The sequence below is a fragment of the Camarhynchus parvulus genome, chromosome Z, assembly GCF_901933205.1.
Source record: "Camarhynchus parvulus chromosome Z, STF_HiC, whole genome shotgun sequence".
NCBI classification, from domain to species: Eukaryota; Metazoa; Chordata; class Aves; order Passeriformes; family Thraupidae; genus Camarhynchus; species Camarhynchus parvulus.
This window is the reverse complement of record NC_044601.1, coordinates 1,386,227-1,399,910: the sequence shown is the minus strand read 5'-3', so window position 1 is coordinate 1,399,910 and position 13,684 is coordinate 1,386,227. Positions and strand designations below refer to the sequence as shown.

General features: G+C 35.0%; 1 protein-coding gene across 1 annotated transcript in view; it reads left to right on the top strand.

Moving 5' to 3' along the window:
• MAN2A1 (mannosidase alpha class 2A member 1) overlaps positions 1-13,684 on the top strand; it is a 106,642-nt gene that overhangs the window by 70,313 nt on the left and 22,645 nt on the right. The window contains exons 15-18 of the mRNA XM_030968006.1: positions 57-179; positions 6,907-7,021; positions 10,558-10,691; positions 11,787-11,928. Of these exons, the coding sequence (XP_030823866.1) occupies positions 57-179; positions 6,907-7,021; positions 10,558-10,691; positions 11,787-11,928 (514 nt within the window). The remainder of the gene's footprint in view (positions 1-56; positions 180-6,906; positions 7,022-10,557; positions 10,692-11,786; positions 11,929-13,684) is intronic.

Sequence of the window (13,684 nt, the reverse complement as noted above, 5' to 3'; positions counted from 1 at the left end):
ATTTTACTTTCTTGTGCTGGTTTATGGAAACCTAACATGAATCTCTGTCCTTTTAGAAAATAAACACCAAGGAAGATGGTAAAAATCATCAAATGAAGGTGGAGTTTGCTTGGTATGGAACTACCAGTAACCGAGATAAAAGTGGAGCTTATCTCTTCTTACCAGATGGAGATGCCAAGGTAAACTTTCTGTTTGCAAAGAAATTCTAATCTTGAAGTACCTTGAAGTGTTTGGCAAATACAGATTGGAAGAGCTAGTTATCCCCAAAACTGGAATAAAAGCTGTGTGGCTAGGCATAATGACATGGACTATTGAAATGGTTGGCAGAAGTTCATACTTCCTAACCCTACATAAGAGTAAAAACACAATAGAAATTTGAAAATGTGAAAATCTAGAGAATATTTATTATTCCCCCCCAAAAAATTAAGATGTGATCCTTGCCAGAAATCCAGTGAGATGTGACCATTCATTATCGACGAAATAAGTTAATTTTTACTTTCTATGATGAAAATGTGTACTGATTCATTTCTACATCTTCACTTTTCTGATTTTTTTTTAATTGTGAATGGGTTGCTTCTGGTTCAGAGCTACTTTTTAAGCTGATACTGGCATACTTAATTAAGATACTGACTCCCAATTGGTGAATATAAAGACAGAATAGTAAGGAACTGTTCTGATTTAGTTCTCTAGGGTTATCTGTATTTTTAGCTGTGTAATTATTGGAGAGCAACAGCATACTCCTATTAGTTTTCAAATTGGAAATTGGGAAATGGCAGTGTTCTTACAGTGACTTCATTACCATATGGAGTCTACTACTTCCCTTTTGGAACTGGAAGGGTGATATTTCAGAAAGCAAAAGATAAAATAATGAACATTTATGAAGCTGGCTAGTTGGCAGCATGTTTCTTCTGAGTTTCTCTTGTGTAAACTCAAATTGCATACATAAGGCAAATGATGAGCTCTATGCTTACCATTTTAGGAAATATACAAGATTAATAATTCTACTTTTTTGGCAAGAGAGAAAGGTGTTTGGCTTTCTTTCTATTTTCTTTTTTTCTTTTCCTATTTCCCCCTTTTATCTCTGTAAATCAGTCTGAAAGGAAACAGAACAGTTTCCTTTTCTTTTAGCAATCTTTCCAAGAAGCACACCTTTTGAGGTCTGTGATTTGACAGGTTTAGTATATTTAGTCCCATAATAATTTATTTCAGATATGTTCATCAGGGTTTCCTTATCCTTCATTTCATATGCCATTTCATATTTCTTCATTTTATTGTGTTTTTATCTGTGAATACTTGAACAGTATCACTTAGGGTTTTTAATTCTTACCTTTCACTAGCTGCGTGGTCACACTTTAATTTCATTTTATATTCTAATTCATCTTTGGCTTATTATTATTTAAAAATAATCACTAATCTAGCAGTTACGTAATTTTAACTATACATTTAAGTAACTTGCTTTATGAAAATAATCTGGACAAATTGAGGTAGCAAAATGTTACGGTTTAAACAGAAAAAAGTGTCACATGTCTGCAAGCACAATTAGAAAAGAAAAATGAAATTAAACTGCATTTTAAGTTAACATTAAAAGGGTGCTGTTCAACTTTTGTAAAATTTTATACAGCAAAAATGAAACTGTTATACTTCTGAAAATTCTGCTTCAGTAATATTTTGCTTCACCATAAGGCTCATTTGCCTTGCATTTTAATAACACTAATTAAATTGTCCCACTGGGAATAACAAAGTAATTCTATAGTGGCTTCTGAACCAGTTTGAGCTAATGCTTTCTGTCTTAAAAGAAATGCCATCTGTTCAGGGTTCTTAGTGTAATGTGGATTGACTAACTTTCTAAGTCCATGTGTGAATTGGCAATAGGATAGATGGCAGGCAGTTTTCTTGATTTTTGGCTAGGTGTTTTGTTGTTTTGATTTTTTTCTTACCTCCTTTACCCCATGTTTTTCAGCAAAAATTGCAAAGAATAATTGCTTTTTATGTTGGACTATTTTCCTTTGGCATGAGTAGAGTTATACGCTTTCTTTGCCTTTGTTAACTAATTAATTTTACGTCCGATAAGTCTTTTGGTTACTTTATTTTCAGTTCTGCAATACTCGGAAATTATTTTGTTTTAATAATAGTGCTGAACTACAACAGCGCAGAGTCCAGAACAGAGGCACAGAGTGGGGGCTCCATCCTGCTTGTCTAGAGAGATAGGACAGTCCCCCACCATGCCTTTGTTTTTCCTGCAAAACCAAAACAGAAAGCAAGGCACCAGGGAAAGAGGCAGAATCTTAATTTTTTAAATGGCAGTGAAGTGTTTGACTGATTGACAGTGTTAATGATTAAGTTTGGAAGGAAGGGATTTCCTTGGGCCTCACAATAAATATAAGTAAAATGTCCTGTTCATTAAGAGAAAACATGTTTTTTAATTCCTGTGACTTCATGAAGAATACCCAACTTGTTTTTCTGTAGATCAGTGGGAAAAAAACTCACAGTACTCAACAAACTTTGAAACAGTTATATGTCTGTATTTTCTTCTGTATATTCACGACAAGTCAATATGTGATGACTTCTTACTAGCCCTGCTTGGTATCAATAGGGAATAGATAGAGCAAAGCAGTTTTTTCCAAAGCATCAGATGCTAAATGTTTGTGGGATCAATGTGAGTACTTGATTTTTTTGTTTTACAAATAGTTTTTTTCAGTATCAAAGTGATGGTTTTTGGTATACCTGGACTAGGAAATTTTGATTCTCCCTCAGGCAACTGGTTCTGTGATTCTGTGTATGTACTAGTTCCCACAGGTACTTAAGTACTAACAGAATATCTAAGAAAACAGATTTTTTCTTTTTTCCCCTTGCAGGATCTCTGGTGCTAGAGCTGAAATACATGATATTATCTCAGTCTAACCTCAAACCCTGCCAAATAAGGGGCAACCTGCTACTGAGAAACACCTTTTCCTGCAGGCTTTGTCTTGTGATTTTCCTTCTTTTAAAATTTTAGACCAGTCCAGAACATTTCATGTGTGGTTGAAAACTTTCCCTTTATTTTTTTTGGCATCCAGACCAACAGTGTGCTGCACTGCCAGAAGTTTCCTGGCCACTAAAATGGTTGGGAGTGCTTTACTTGTCTACAAGGGGAAAAGTTAACTGCCCATGCTTTGTGCCTCCAGGCTCCAATATACCATGCCATTTTCTATACAAGCCAGTAAATATTTTGGTGAAGGTGTATCTCCAGTTATTTTCACCCTTTGGCACCTGTTTTGATGTTAAGTATTTTAATATACTTTAGGGATCTCTGAGGTATTATTTTGTTCCTAGTATTCTCCCTTAAAATTCCTAGCTAGCTTCTCCCCAGGCCTCCTGCCCAGTATCTTTCAAAAACATTATTGTCTTATTTCTCTTGGAGTACAGAAAAATGATTTCTGAACCCTTTGATCCACAGTTCTGTTGTCCTGTTTCTGAAAAATGCTGATTTCCAGGCTCAACAGAAGCTGCTTCACTAGGCTGCTGGATCTTGTACAATGGAATTCATTCCACTGGAGCTGAGGGGAACAGATATTACAGCAGCTATTTACTTTACCTCTTTAGAAAGTGGAGTCTTTAGCCTAGCCATAGGATATGAAAGCAACATATTTTTATTCCAATTCAAGGTGTGAGTCATCACAGATTATTTCATGCTGGAAGATCCTTTAGTCCATGATTGTTTACAAAGCAGACTTAACACTGGATTGAGACAAAGACTTTTGTCAAATCAGTTTTGCAAATATCTATCATTGTTTGTTCTTTCCACATTACCTTAGACTTTCACATCAAAAATACCTTTGTATTTCAGATCCAGGACCAGGATCCTTTCACAGACCTGTGCATCTCACCAAGGATCTTTACAATGATACTAGAATACTTGCATATTCAATTCATAAAGATATTTTCCTGTTTAAAAGCAAAAGCCTGGTTAATTGAAATGTTTTTCATGAGGCAAACCTGGGCAATTATCTCTTTATAGGTTCTGAACTCCTGGTATTTCTCTTGGTAACTATCAACAAATAAAGTTCTAGGATTAGTGCTTTTCTAAACACTAAATATGAATTTGAAGGCTCCTCTTTTCTATCACTGCCATATTTTTACTTCATTTTCCCTGCTTGCCCAATAATCAGGGAACATCAGTTGTCCTTGAGAACTTGAGTATGTATCATATTGCCACTCTTTCTATCAAAAAGAACTTTTCTGATCCCCAAAACTACATGTTACCATCTGACTTTGTAAACTACCTTCCTCTTTTGGGCCTTTTCTAGCATTGTGACTAAATTGGAGGCTTGCAAACTCAATGCATGTCCTAGCAAAATTAAGAACTATTATTTTTTAAAAATGTATTAGTTTCAGGCAATATCTGCAAAATAACTGTTCCTTTTCCATAAGCCCATCTTTCTGTTTAGTTTCTAGCGGTCTCTAATAAGTTGCATTTATCTTCAGAAAAGGAGCTAATTTGGCTACATGTGCAGCCTGGAGCCTCAGGTGTGTGAACTTAATATTTGTGGCAATATCCCAGAATCTGAGAGCTGATATATCCATCTCATTTCAGCTTTCTGTGTATTTTGATAGCTGTCGTCAATATCATGCTCATGTTTTGTACTAAAAAACTCAATGGAAAAGAGTTCCTCCAAATGTTTGGGTTTAGGTGGTTTTTTTTTTTTTATTTTGAATTTTTGAAATTTACTGCAGGTAATTTTTTCTAGCAAGTGCGCAGTGTTTTATATTCCTGTCACTCACCCAGCATCTCTCCATTTTGCTGGCTAGCTCCAGTGAGAACGGAGCAAGAAATACTCTTAAAAACTACACAAGACCATAAGATCTCTTTTAGTCTGATAACAGAATATATCTGGCCGTCTGTTGTCTGTGCAAGTGACATTCTCCTAGGTCACAGGTCACTGGCTTGTCCTGATGACCTCTGGTTTCTCAGTTCCTTTCTGAGAGTTCCTTTAGGTGGTGTTTTAGTCTGTCTTTACTAGCTTGAGTATCTTCATGTTGCTCTGCCCTGCAGGGAGGATTTTGAAGGGTTTGATTACTCCACCATTTGTTTGGTCATCCAGTTCCTCCTCTGTGGGATTTTTAACTTCTAGAAGCCAGGTAGTCACCAATTAAATTAGTTTGTCTTCTCTGCTTATATGTGATAGAAAAGCAAATATCAGTCTCTTCTGGCAGAAGGGGAGAATTCAGGCTACAGTTATGGATATTGTCAGTTTTTCGTGGAAATAAGAGGTTCTAACCTAAGATCTGGTCTTCAAATTTCTTTTATTTCAGTGTATTAGCTCATCTGTCTAATATCCCCCCTGAATGCCATAATCCTTCTGTATTTCTCACCTAGCAAATGGATTTTGCATAACAGATAACATTTGTCTGTCTTACTGACAAGATGAGATCCTATGGAAGTATTCCATAATTTTTTCATGTAGACTATCAAGAAGTCTAAAACACTATTTTGGGTTTTTTTAATGATTAACTGGATAAGATTTTCAGTAGGAAAAAGCATTTTCTCCCTAAACAAAACAGTCTTCTTAAAGCATAAGTAACTGTGAATTCTCTTCCAAACTCCTGTACAAAATTTTCCTGCAGTTGATAACTGCAGAGTTGCCTCTGGTAGCTCTGGCAAAGCTTTTAATAAAGAATATTCTGCAGCTCTAAGAATAAGTATGTGAATACAAAAGGTGGGCTTTTTGCCCTGGAAGTCCCTTTCAGTTTTTTCTTTTATACAATACTTCTTGAAATCTTCCCTGTTATACATACAGTTATATGCTCAAAGAATATTGGATATTTACCTGTACTTGCTCTTCTCTAGTGTGTTTTGTCTGTATGTATTTGAGCTTGATCTCTGTTCTTCCTCAAGCTGCATCTATTCTTTGGTGTCATTGCTTCAACAAAGACCGTGCTCTGTCCTTGTGGCCTTGCTATATGCAGAAATAAGACAGCCACCCTCTGAGAGCTTTCTGCCTAGATCCCTCTGATTAACGTGTTTTTCAAGCAGTTGGGATGTGTTTTTTGTGAGTGAAGTCTTTATTTACAGCTGTTTCCCTATTGAAGTAGTTGCATGTGTTGAGTTTTCATTTTTGGGTTGTACACTCTCAATATTTAATTCATTTTTACCTTTGCAGCCATCCATTTATTTCCATCTGGGGATGAAACACACATTTGGGATCAATGGTTTTTTTAAAAAAAGGTCACTGTTTGCCTAGCCAAGACTCTAAATACTGTGACTACATGGAAAAATAATTTTCTTAATCTCTTTGGTTTGTTGTGAATATGCAAAATTTGTCCTAGTCTGTGGGAGCCATGAGTAGTAAGCCACTGTCCTTATTGACATTTCATAATGATTCCCAGCCCTACCTTGCATTCCAGAGAGCTCCTCTGACAACTGTGTCTGCTTCTGATGAAGAAAAAGCTTTCTCTTCTATTTTCAGAGGATATGCAAACTGATCTACACCGCAGAGTAGGGGAGGCTTTCCTTGTGCAGTGTGTACCACTGATGGAGGTAGTCAAACCACCTGCCCCAAATTTTGAAAGTACAGTATTTAATTGATGGTTAGCAGTTATAATTTTTCTAGCAAAAGAGCTCAGTCCATGTGCAATATCAATACATTCATGTGCTGGTCTGTAGACCTTGTATCGCTTAATCCTCATAAAATACTTGTGAGATGTGTAATGAGACTTAACCTAATTTTAGCTGAAGAGAATAAAGGACTCTGAAGAGAAGTTGCTGAATTTCAGATTAGGAATAAATTTTAGTTTCCAGTCCTTTAGATCTAGAATGGTTTAAAAAACCCACTCTTTTAATATTTATTAAATACTTTAATTTATTGACACTACATTTATTAAAAACTTCCAAAATACTCACTCTGACTTTCTGTTTTCTTTTTGTAGCCTTATATTTTTACAGACCCACCTACCATAAGAGTTGCTCATGGAACAATTTTCTCAGAAGTTGTTTGTTTTTTTCACCACGTGACACATACCATGCGGCTGTATAAAGTCCAGGGTAAGAGTTGTGAAATTCTGTCTCTCTTGGCAGTTATTTTATCACATGATCACAGTGATACTGGATCCTTCCTGCCTTTTTAATGTTTAAATTCACCTCTGCACGGGTGCAGACTGAGGTTGTTTTGACTCCAATACGTTTTGCTCTGTGCACTGTGATTTCTCTCTGCGTATCATGCTAGACATTAAGCTGTTATACTTACACTCCACAGATTTGTTAGAAATACCTCTCCAGACTTTACTGGCTCATCTGAATGCTGTAACTAGCTACACATTTTGAAAATCAGAAAAAAAAATTGAAATACCTTGGAGAGAATGTAAGAACATAGTTTCTTTCATAGTTTCACATTTACTGATGGAAGTACAATATATATCAGTGACCTTAATAGAGATGTCTGGTTTACTTCACAACTTTAGGCTTTAGTTATTTATTACCTCTCTTTGTATGTCCTTTTTCTGCTTGGGAGAGCTCATGACAGAACTTTCTCTGTCTGTTGATAGGCACCAGCAGCAAACATCAACTTTTTGGTTCTTAGGACATAACATTATACCAGTTTTCCTTTGCTTCCTTCAGATTTCTTTTTAAGTTGCTTCTCTACTGTTCAGCTTCTGATTTCCAAGGAAATTCTAAGTAAACAGTAATTTTGGAAACTCTCTGCCCTTCCAAACTTGATGGAATTGGCCACTGAAAAATGTAAAAGAGGGAGGAAATCATAGTGCAATTGTATAAAATTATTTTCATATGGAAACTTGAGTTAACATGCTTAAGTGTATCTTCCTATAATTGAGAAACATACATTCATTATTTATATTTACTGGAATTATTCTGAAATAAAGAGGCATTGATTAATGTTTTCAGCTGAAGGAACTTACGTGTTTTGTATTACCAACTTTACTGTAGAAGTCAAAATTGTCTTAATGTTTTTTAAAATCCTATTTATCATATTTAATTATTTCTCCTAAACAACTTCTAAAAAAATAGTTATCAGTACTTTGAAAGTCTTGCTTGCTCTTCTCCTTCTTTCTTTTAGGTTTCAAAAATAGTAATGACATTATCTGTTTGATTTTTTTTGTTTGTTTTTTGTTTTGTTTTAGTTCTAGTGTATTTTGATCTAGAAATAAAATTGATTCAGATGCTTCATTTTTGTGATATGTGTACATTGAAGTGTGAAGTTGCTGGAATTTATACATATGCCAAAAGCTCATCAGAATTCAGTTCCCAACTGATACAGTAATTCTGGATGAAACATTAATTCACAGTCCTTAGGAACACAAGCCAAGAGTTTGCATTCCTTGCTGAACATCCTAAGAAAACACAACTTATATTCAAGACTATATATATATATATAGCCTATATATTTATTTTATGTGATAAATAATTAAAATCATCTTATGATGAAAAAAGATACTTTGAGGTCAAGAGATACCAGATTGCCAAGAATTTGGAAAAAAATTCCATTCCTCTGTGAGTTTTAGTAAATTAAATTCTCAGCAAGGGAAAAAGCCTGAAAAACCTTTTTTTTTTTGTTTGTTTTGTTAGGGAGAGGTTGTTATTTTAAAGTGGATTATTCTGTAGTACTCCTTTTTCTTTAATTTGCTACTAAATACCTGCTAGAAGTATTTCAGTTCACAGAAAATGAGTTGTCAGTGAAAATCACTTGCTTGCCAGTTCCTAACAGTTAAATTTATCTTTACTTGTGAGCGTACTGTCTACTTTTTTGTTTTGGTTTTTCTGACAATTCATCACAATGTTTCAACACTTACAACATTGCAAATGTAATGTGTACATGGGTAAGTCCTGTACCATGTTTCTACTTTGACAAGAAAAGATTATGCAAAATATATTTTATATATTGTGTGTTTGCTCTTTGGTGTGTTTTTATCTAAATTTCTTTAAGTGTTCTTTTTCAAAGTTTAAAATTTGATAACTTTGTGTCATTGTTTTGCTGAGCTCTATTTCCTTGTCTTTGTAATTTATAGTTATTAGTTATATTTATTAGTTATTTATATAGCATTACTTCAATTAAAATAAGATATTTTGAAGTCTTACTAGGCATGTACAGTAACAAAGTATGTGGGAAAAAATCACTATGTGATTTTTTCAAAATGCATTTTCAAAATGCATTTTGATTTCAAATCAGGATCTCATCTCCTGTTGTAACCTACCTCCTTGCCAAGGGTAGGAAGACTGATTGTGTGGCTAATCCAGCTGTTGGATAGTACTCCCAACTCCTACATCTTCAGCAATATTGGGGAAAATAGCTTTTACCACTTTTGGCTTTAAAATTCTGTTGATTTTGGGCAGAAAATACTCTGGGTTGACAACTCTGTTCAGTAATTGACAACTAAGTGATTTTTAAGTTCTGCTGCCATTGGCATCTGTTTTTCATATTAGCATGATTTGGTTAATCTTTTTATCAGAAGCCTGTCATACTTTATTCTCTTCACAGTTGTATTTTTATATACTCTCAAATTATGCAGTACAAAAATGATGACAGTCTAAACTAAATTACTGTATTCTTCTTCAATGTACTCATGCTTTTAAATATTTGGGAAAGATACATAAAATATTTGGAAAATCAATTACTCGGAGTATCGAAAGTGGAGCATAAAAATCCACATTTTCCAGACTGTTTGGGAAAATAGAAGTAATTAGCTGAACCAAGTGTTTTTTATTTAGCACTGAAGTTTAATAGCCATTGGTAAATGCTAACATTTTAACAGTTGCTGTACTGCTGCAGGTGGCATTTAGATTTTCAAATAGATGTGGAAACAAATACATATCTGTGTTCTGCTTGGTGCAATTCTTTTTGCAATCATTAGTCCCATTAGACTACAGAAAGGGTAAAGTGGTGGTGCTGAATGATGGTATAATTCCACTCCAGACTGTGACTTGAACTGTTTGAAAAGGTCAGGTTATTACTAAAGGTATTTAATTTTCAGTACAAGGCACTGTAGGAAAAAAAAATCTCACTGAAGAACTCGTCTGACTTTTCAGACACCTAATCCATCTTTTAATAAATATGAAACCTTTCCCTGTCAACAAAATTTTGTGTCATGCTTGTGGTTGTATCAGTTCAAATTTCTTAATACACTGTCCTTAAGGAAGATTCTCATTTGATTAAAGGAGCTGCTCAAAGTGTCCTGCTCAGTTGCACAGTTCATTCTTGTCTGGGAATGGGGACAGCTGCTTAAGAGTGAAGGGGAGAAGTGACTGACCAGGCCTTGCTCTACCATATTTATTTAAAGACAGCTCTTAACAGCTGTGTGCTGTTCCCTACTGGTTTGCTGGAACCCACAGTTGTTCTTACCATTTATTGCTCCTATTCCCCTTCAGTGCTCTCTTTCAGACTGTCTGTTCTATTTGTACCAAATAAGAAATATTGCTCTATCATCTGTTGCATAACTGAACTGTCTTCCAGTATCTGGTTAGGTAAAAGAGAAAACAAAATCCAGATCACTGTGTCCTGGGAGCACAGTCATCCTTATACATGTGCAATCAGTATCAGAGATTTTAAATGCATCTTTTTCATGTAGGTTTGGAAGGTCAGTCTCTTGAAGTTTCCAATATTGTGGACATAAGAGGAGAATATAATCGTGAACTTGCAATGAGAATTTCATCCGACATAAACAGTCAAAATAGATTCTATACTGATCTTAATGGATATCAGGTAATTACCATCTTTTAATTGTAAAAGCTTAGGGTGTCAGGTTTTGACTGTCTAAATGTAAAGAGCTTATATTAAACAAACTCTCGTGTTAAACTGCATTAATAATTTAAAAGGAGAAATGCTTTTTAAATGTACCTGTTATAAAATTTGACGTAGACCAGACTAAGAAGTAACTGTGTGCTAAGGAGTGCACTCCTTAACTGTGTTTAAGGAGTTTGTTGACTATTCCTTTAAATTCTTTTTAAGAGAAGAATTATATATAAGAAGTTATGACAAGTCGCCATGTAGTTAGTTGCTTGTATATATGCATGACTTCTTTTCCTCTGCTTTGTTTGTTTAGTTAAAACCCATTGGATAACACAGTGTATAAGGACCACACCTAGTCAACAGCTGCTTACTGCTGTGTTGGAAATAAATGATGTTTTTGATGTATAATGCTTTTCTATTGGTAATACATCTGAGGAAAGGGCTATTGTCTTAACTTGAACTGTGCAGCACACACAAAAGAGAGAAAATTGGTTTTCCTTACCTTCCTTTCTTGCTAAAAATAGTTTTGCAAATGCAGAGAGACTATGACTCCTGCATAACAGACTACTGGTTTTCCAGTTACTGTACTACTGCATTTTGCTGGAGACAGTGAATATTTAAACATGAAAATAATTTTAATACTACTACTCATTTGTCATGTACCATTCAAGAATTTCAACAGCACTTCAATAAGTGCTCATTATAAATCAACAATTCCTTTTCTTGCTACCTTAAATCTATTCACTGCTCCCTCTCTAGAGGAGAAAATTTTTTCTCTCATTTTATAACTGTGATTATTCCTTTTTATAGATTCCCTTTTTGTAGGTTCCCTTGATGAATCTTTCAAATTTTTTCTTAATGTTGTTTGATCTAAAAGTACACTGAAGCTACCATTTCCAAAGTGGTAATTTTAGCCACAAATCTCAAAAAAGCTAAATAATACAGTTGAGTGAATGCTTTCGTGATGGCTGTTCTTCCAAAGCACGTGGGATAAATGTCTGAAAATGTCTTTGAAATTTAATTGCATAAAAAGAATGTATGTTTTTGAGTTTTGTGTTCATATTGCAGATCCAGCCTAGACAGACGATGAGCAAGTTGCCTCTTCAAGCAAATATCTATCCTATGACTACCATGGCTTATATCCAAGATGTTGGTGTTCGTTTGACACTTCATTCAGCTCAGTCTCTAGGTGTTGCAAGCTTGAAAAATGGTAAATATAAGATGAAAGATATGACAAAGGTCTTTCCTTCATGATATTCTAAAATAGTTCATTCAGGCATTACTATACTTACCTGTAAGCATTTGAAGAGAGGAAAGAAGTTTCTCCAACTCTGACAAGTTTTAGAGTATGTCCATAAGAGAGGAGGAAGAGGTTGGTCCCACATGAGATCCTGTCACCTTCAATGAAAGGTCTCTCTCACCTTCCTGTCTCTCAAACTAGAGACAGAGGAAAAAGATTGCAAAAAAGACAGAAGGAGCAATAAATTGTCAGAACCAGCTATTTTTCACTCAAGATCTCTGGTGGAATGAAATAGCAGAACTAAAGAGTTTATTCTTTTTCATACTGCCCTGGCAGGAGGGGACTTGAGAAGGATGCTGATCATGTTTTTTGTTCTGTTTGTTTGCTTTAGTGTAGACAGCTCTAGTCTTAAGGTATATACAGCACAGCCTAACTTCCCTGCCGAGGAAAAACAACAGCAGCTTTTTTTGAAGATTAGTATTAGCGAAATAAAGGATAAATATGACCCTGGGTAAAAGTGAACATACTTCTGAAGCAAAATGATACCTCACAAATTTAATGGAGTACTTTGACAGAGGTGATGAATATGTTGACAAGAAAAATCAATTCATATTAAGAATTCCAAAAGAGACACAGTCTTGCTCCTTGGAGCAGAACAGGGTATGATGAATGGCCTGGAGGACTGGAAACAGAGGACAGTTATTCATTCTATCAGAATGGGGGAGGTATTCAAATAAAGCTAGAGGTAGTGGGCAAAATAAGGTATATAATTTATAACTTAATATGTATAATTTCCTGCTGTAATATATGTTGTCAGTTTAAATTTATATGGTTTTGGACAATAATGGAATGAATACTCAAAAGAGAAAGAGTCCATCAGAAACTGCACCAAAACCTACTTCACAGTTTCTTTTAAGAAAAATGTTATAAATGCTCTGTTCTTACAAAAGGTGAATACCATGCTGGATTGGTGGCAGCATTAGCAAACACTGACCTATAAAGTGATGCTGTAATAAAACCACAGTGGAAAATACCAGCCTTCTGTACCAAGTCTACCAGATACAAGACCCAAACCACATTTTTTCATGCCTCCCCTTGCTGGAAACCCACTCCTATTGGCCTGATCCTGTGAATGACCCTGATGCCACTGATGTTGTTAAGCACTCATTAAATGGGTATTGGAGACTTAATTAGTCTGCAGAGGCTTTGTTACCTGATAATAGTATCTGTATTTGTTTAACAATCTTTGTCTCTGCATCACAAGATAATGCACCATGTAAATCCACAGACACTCCCACACTCTGCCATTAAATTGGGGAAGTTAAGCCTAGCACTGTTCGACATTTTGCAGTTAAGCATCAGGGAGAAACTGACCTTCTGTGAGCACTTGTTTCAAATCTGTCTGAGGACATTATAGGCTTTTCACCTACTCCAGTTAAATAAAAGAGCAACAGATGTATCCCATACCTGACATGACATTGATTTCTTGACTGTTTCACTCTTTGACAAATTGTATTCTGTAATTTAAGATATGTGAAGTATCTGTGCCCACTAAGAAAAAAAGGAGAATGAATTAATCTGATTTGTTATCATTAAGTAATATTTCATTAAATTATTAAATTGGCTACCTTGTCTTGAAGGCATGTTGGATTCCTCAAAAAGAACAGAAATGAAGCTGAAATTTCAGAAGTTGCAGAGTATCATATGCTTCATGACATTTTTTCTG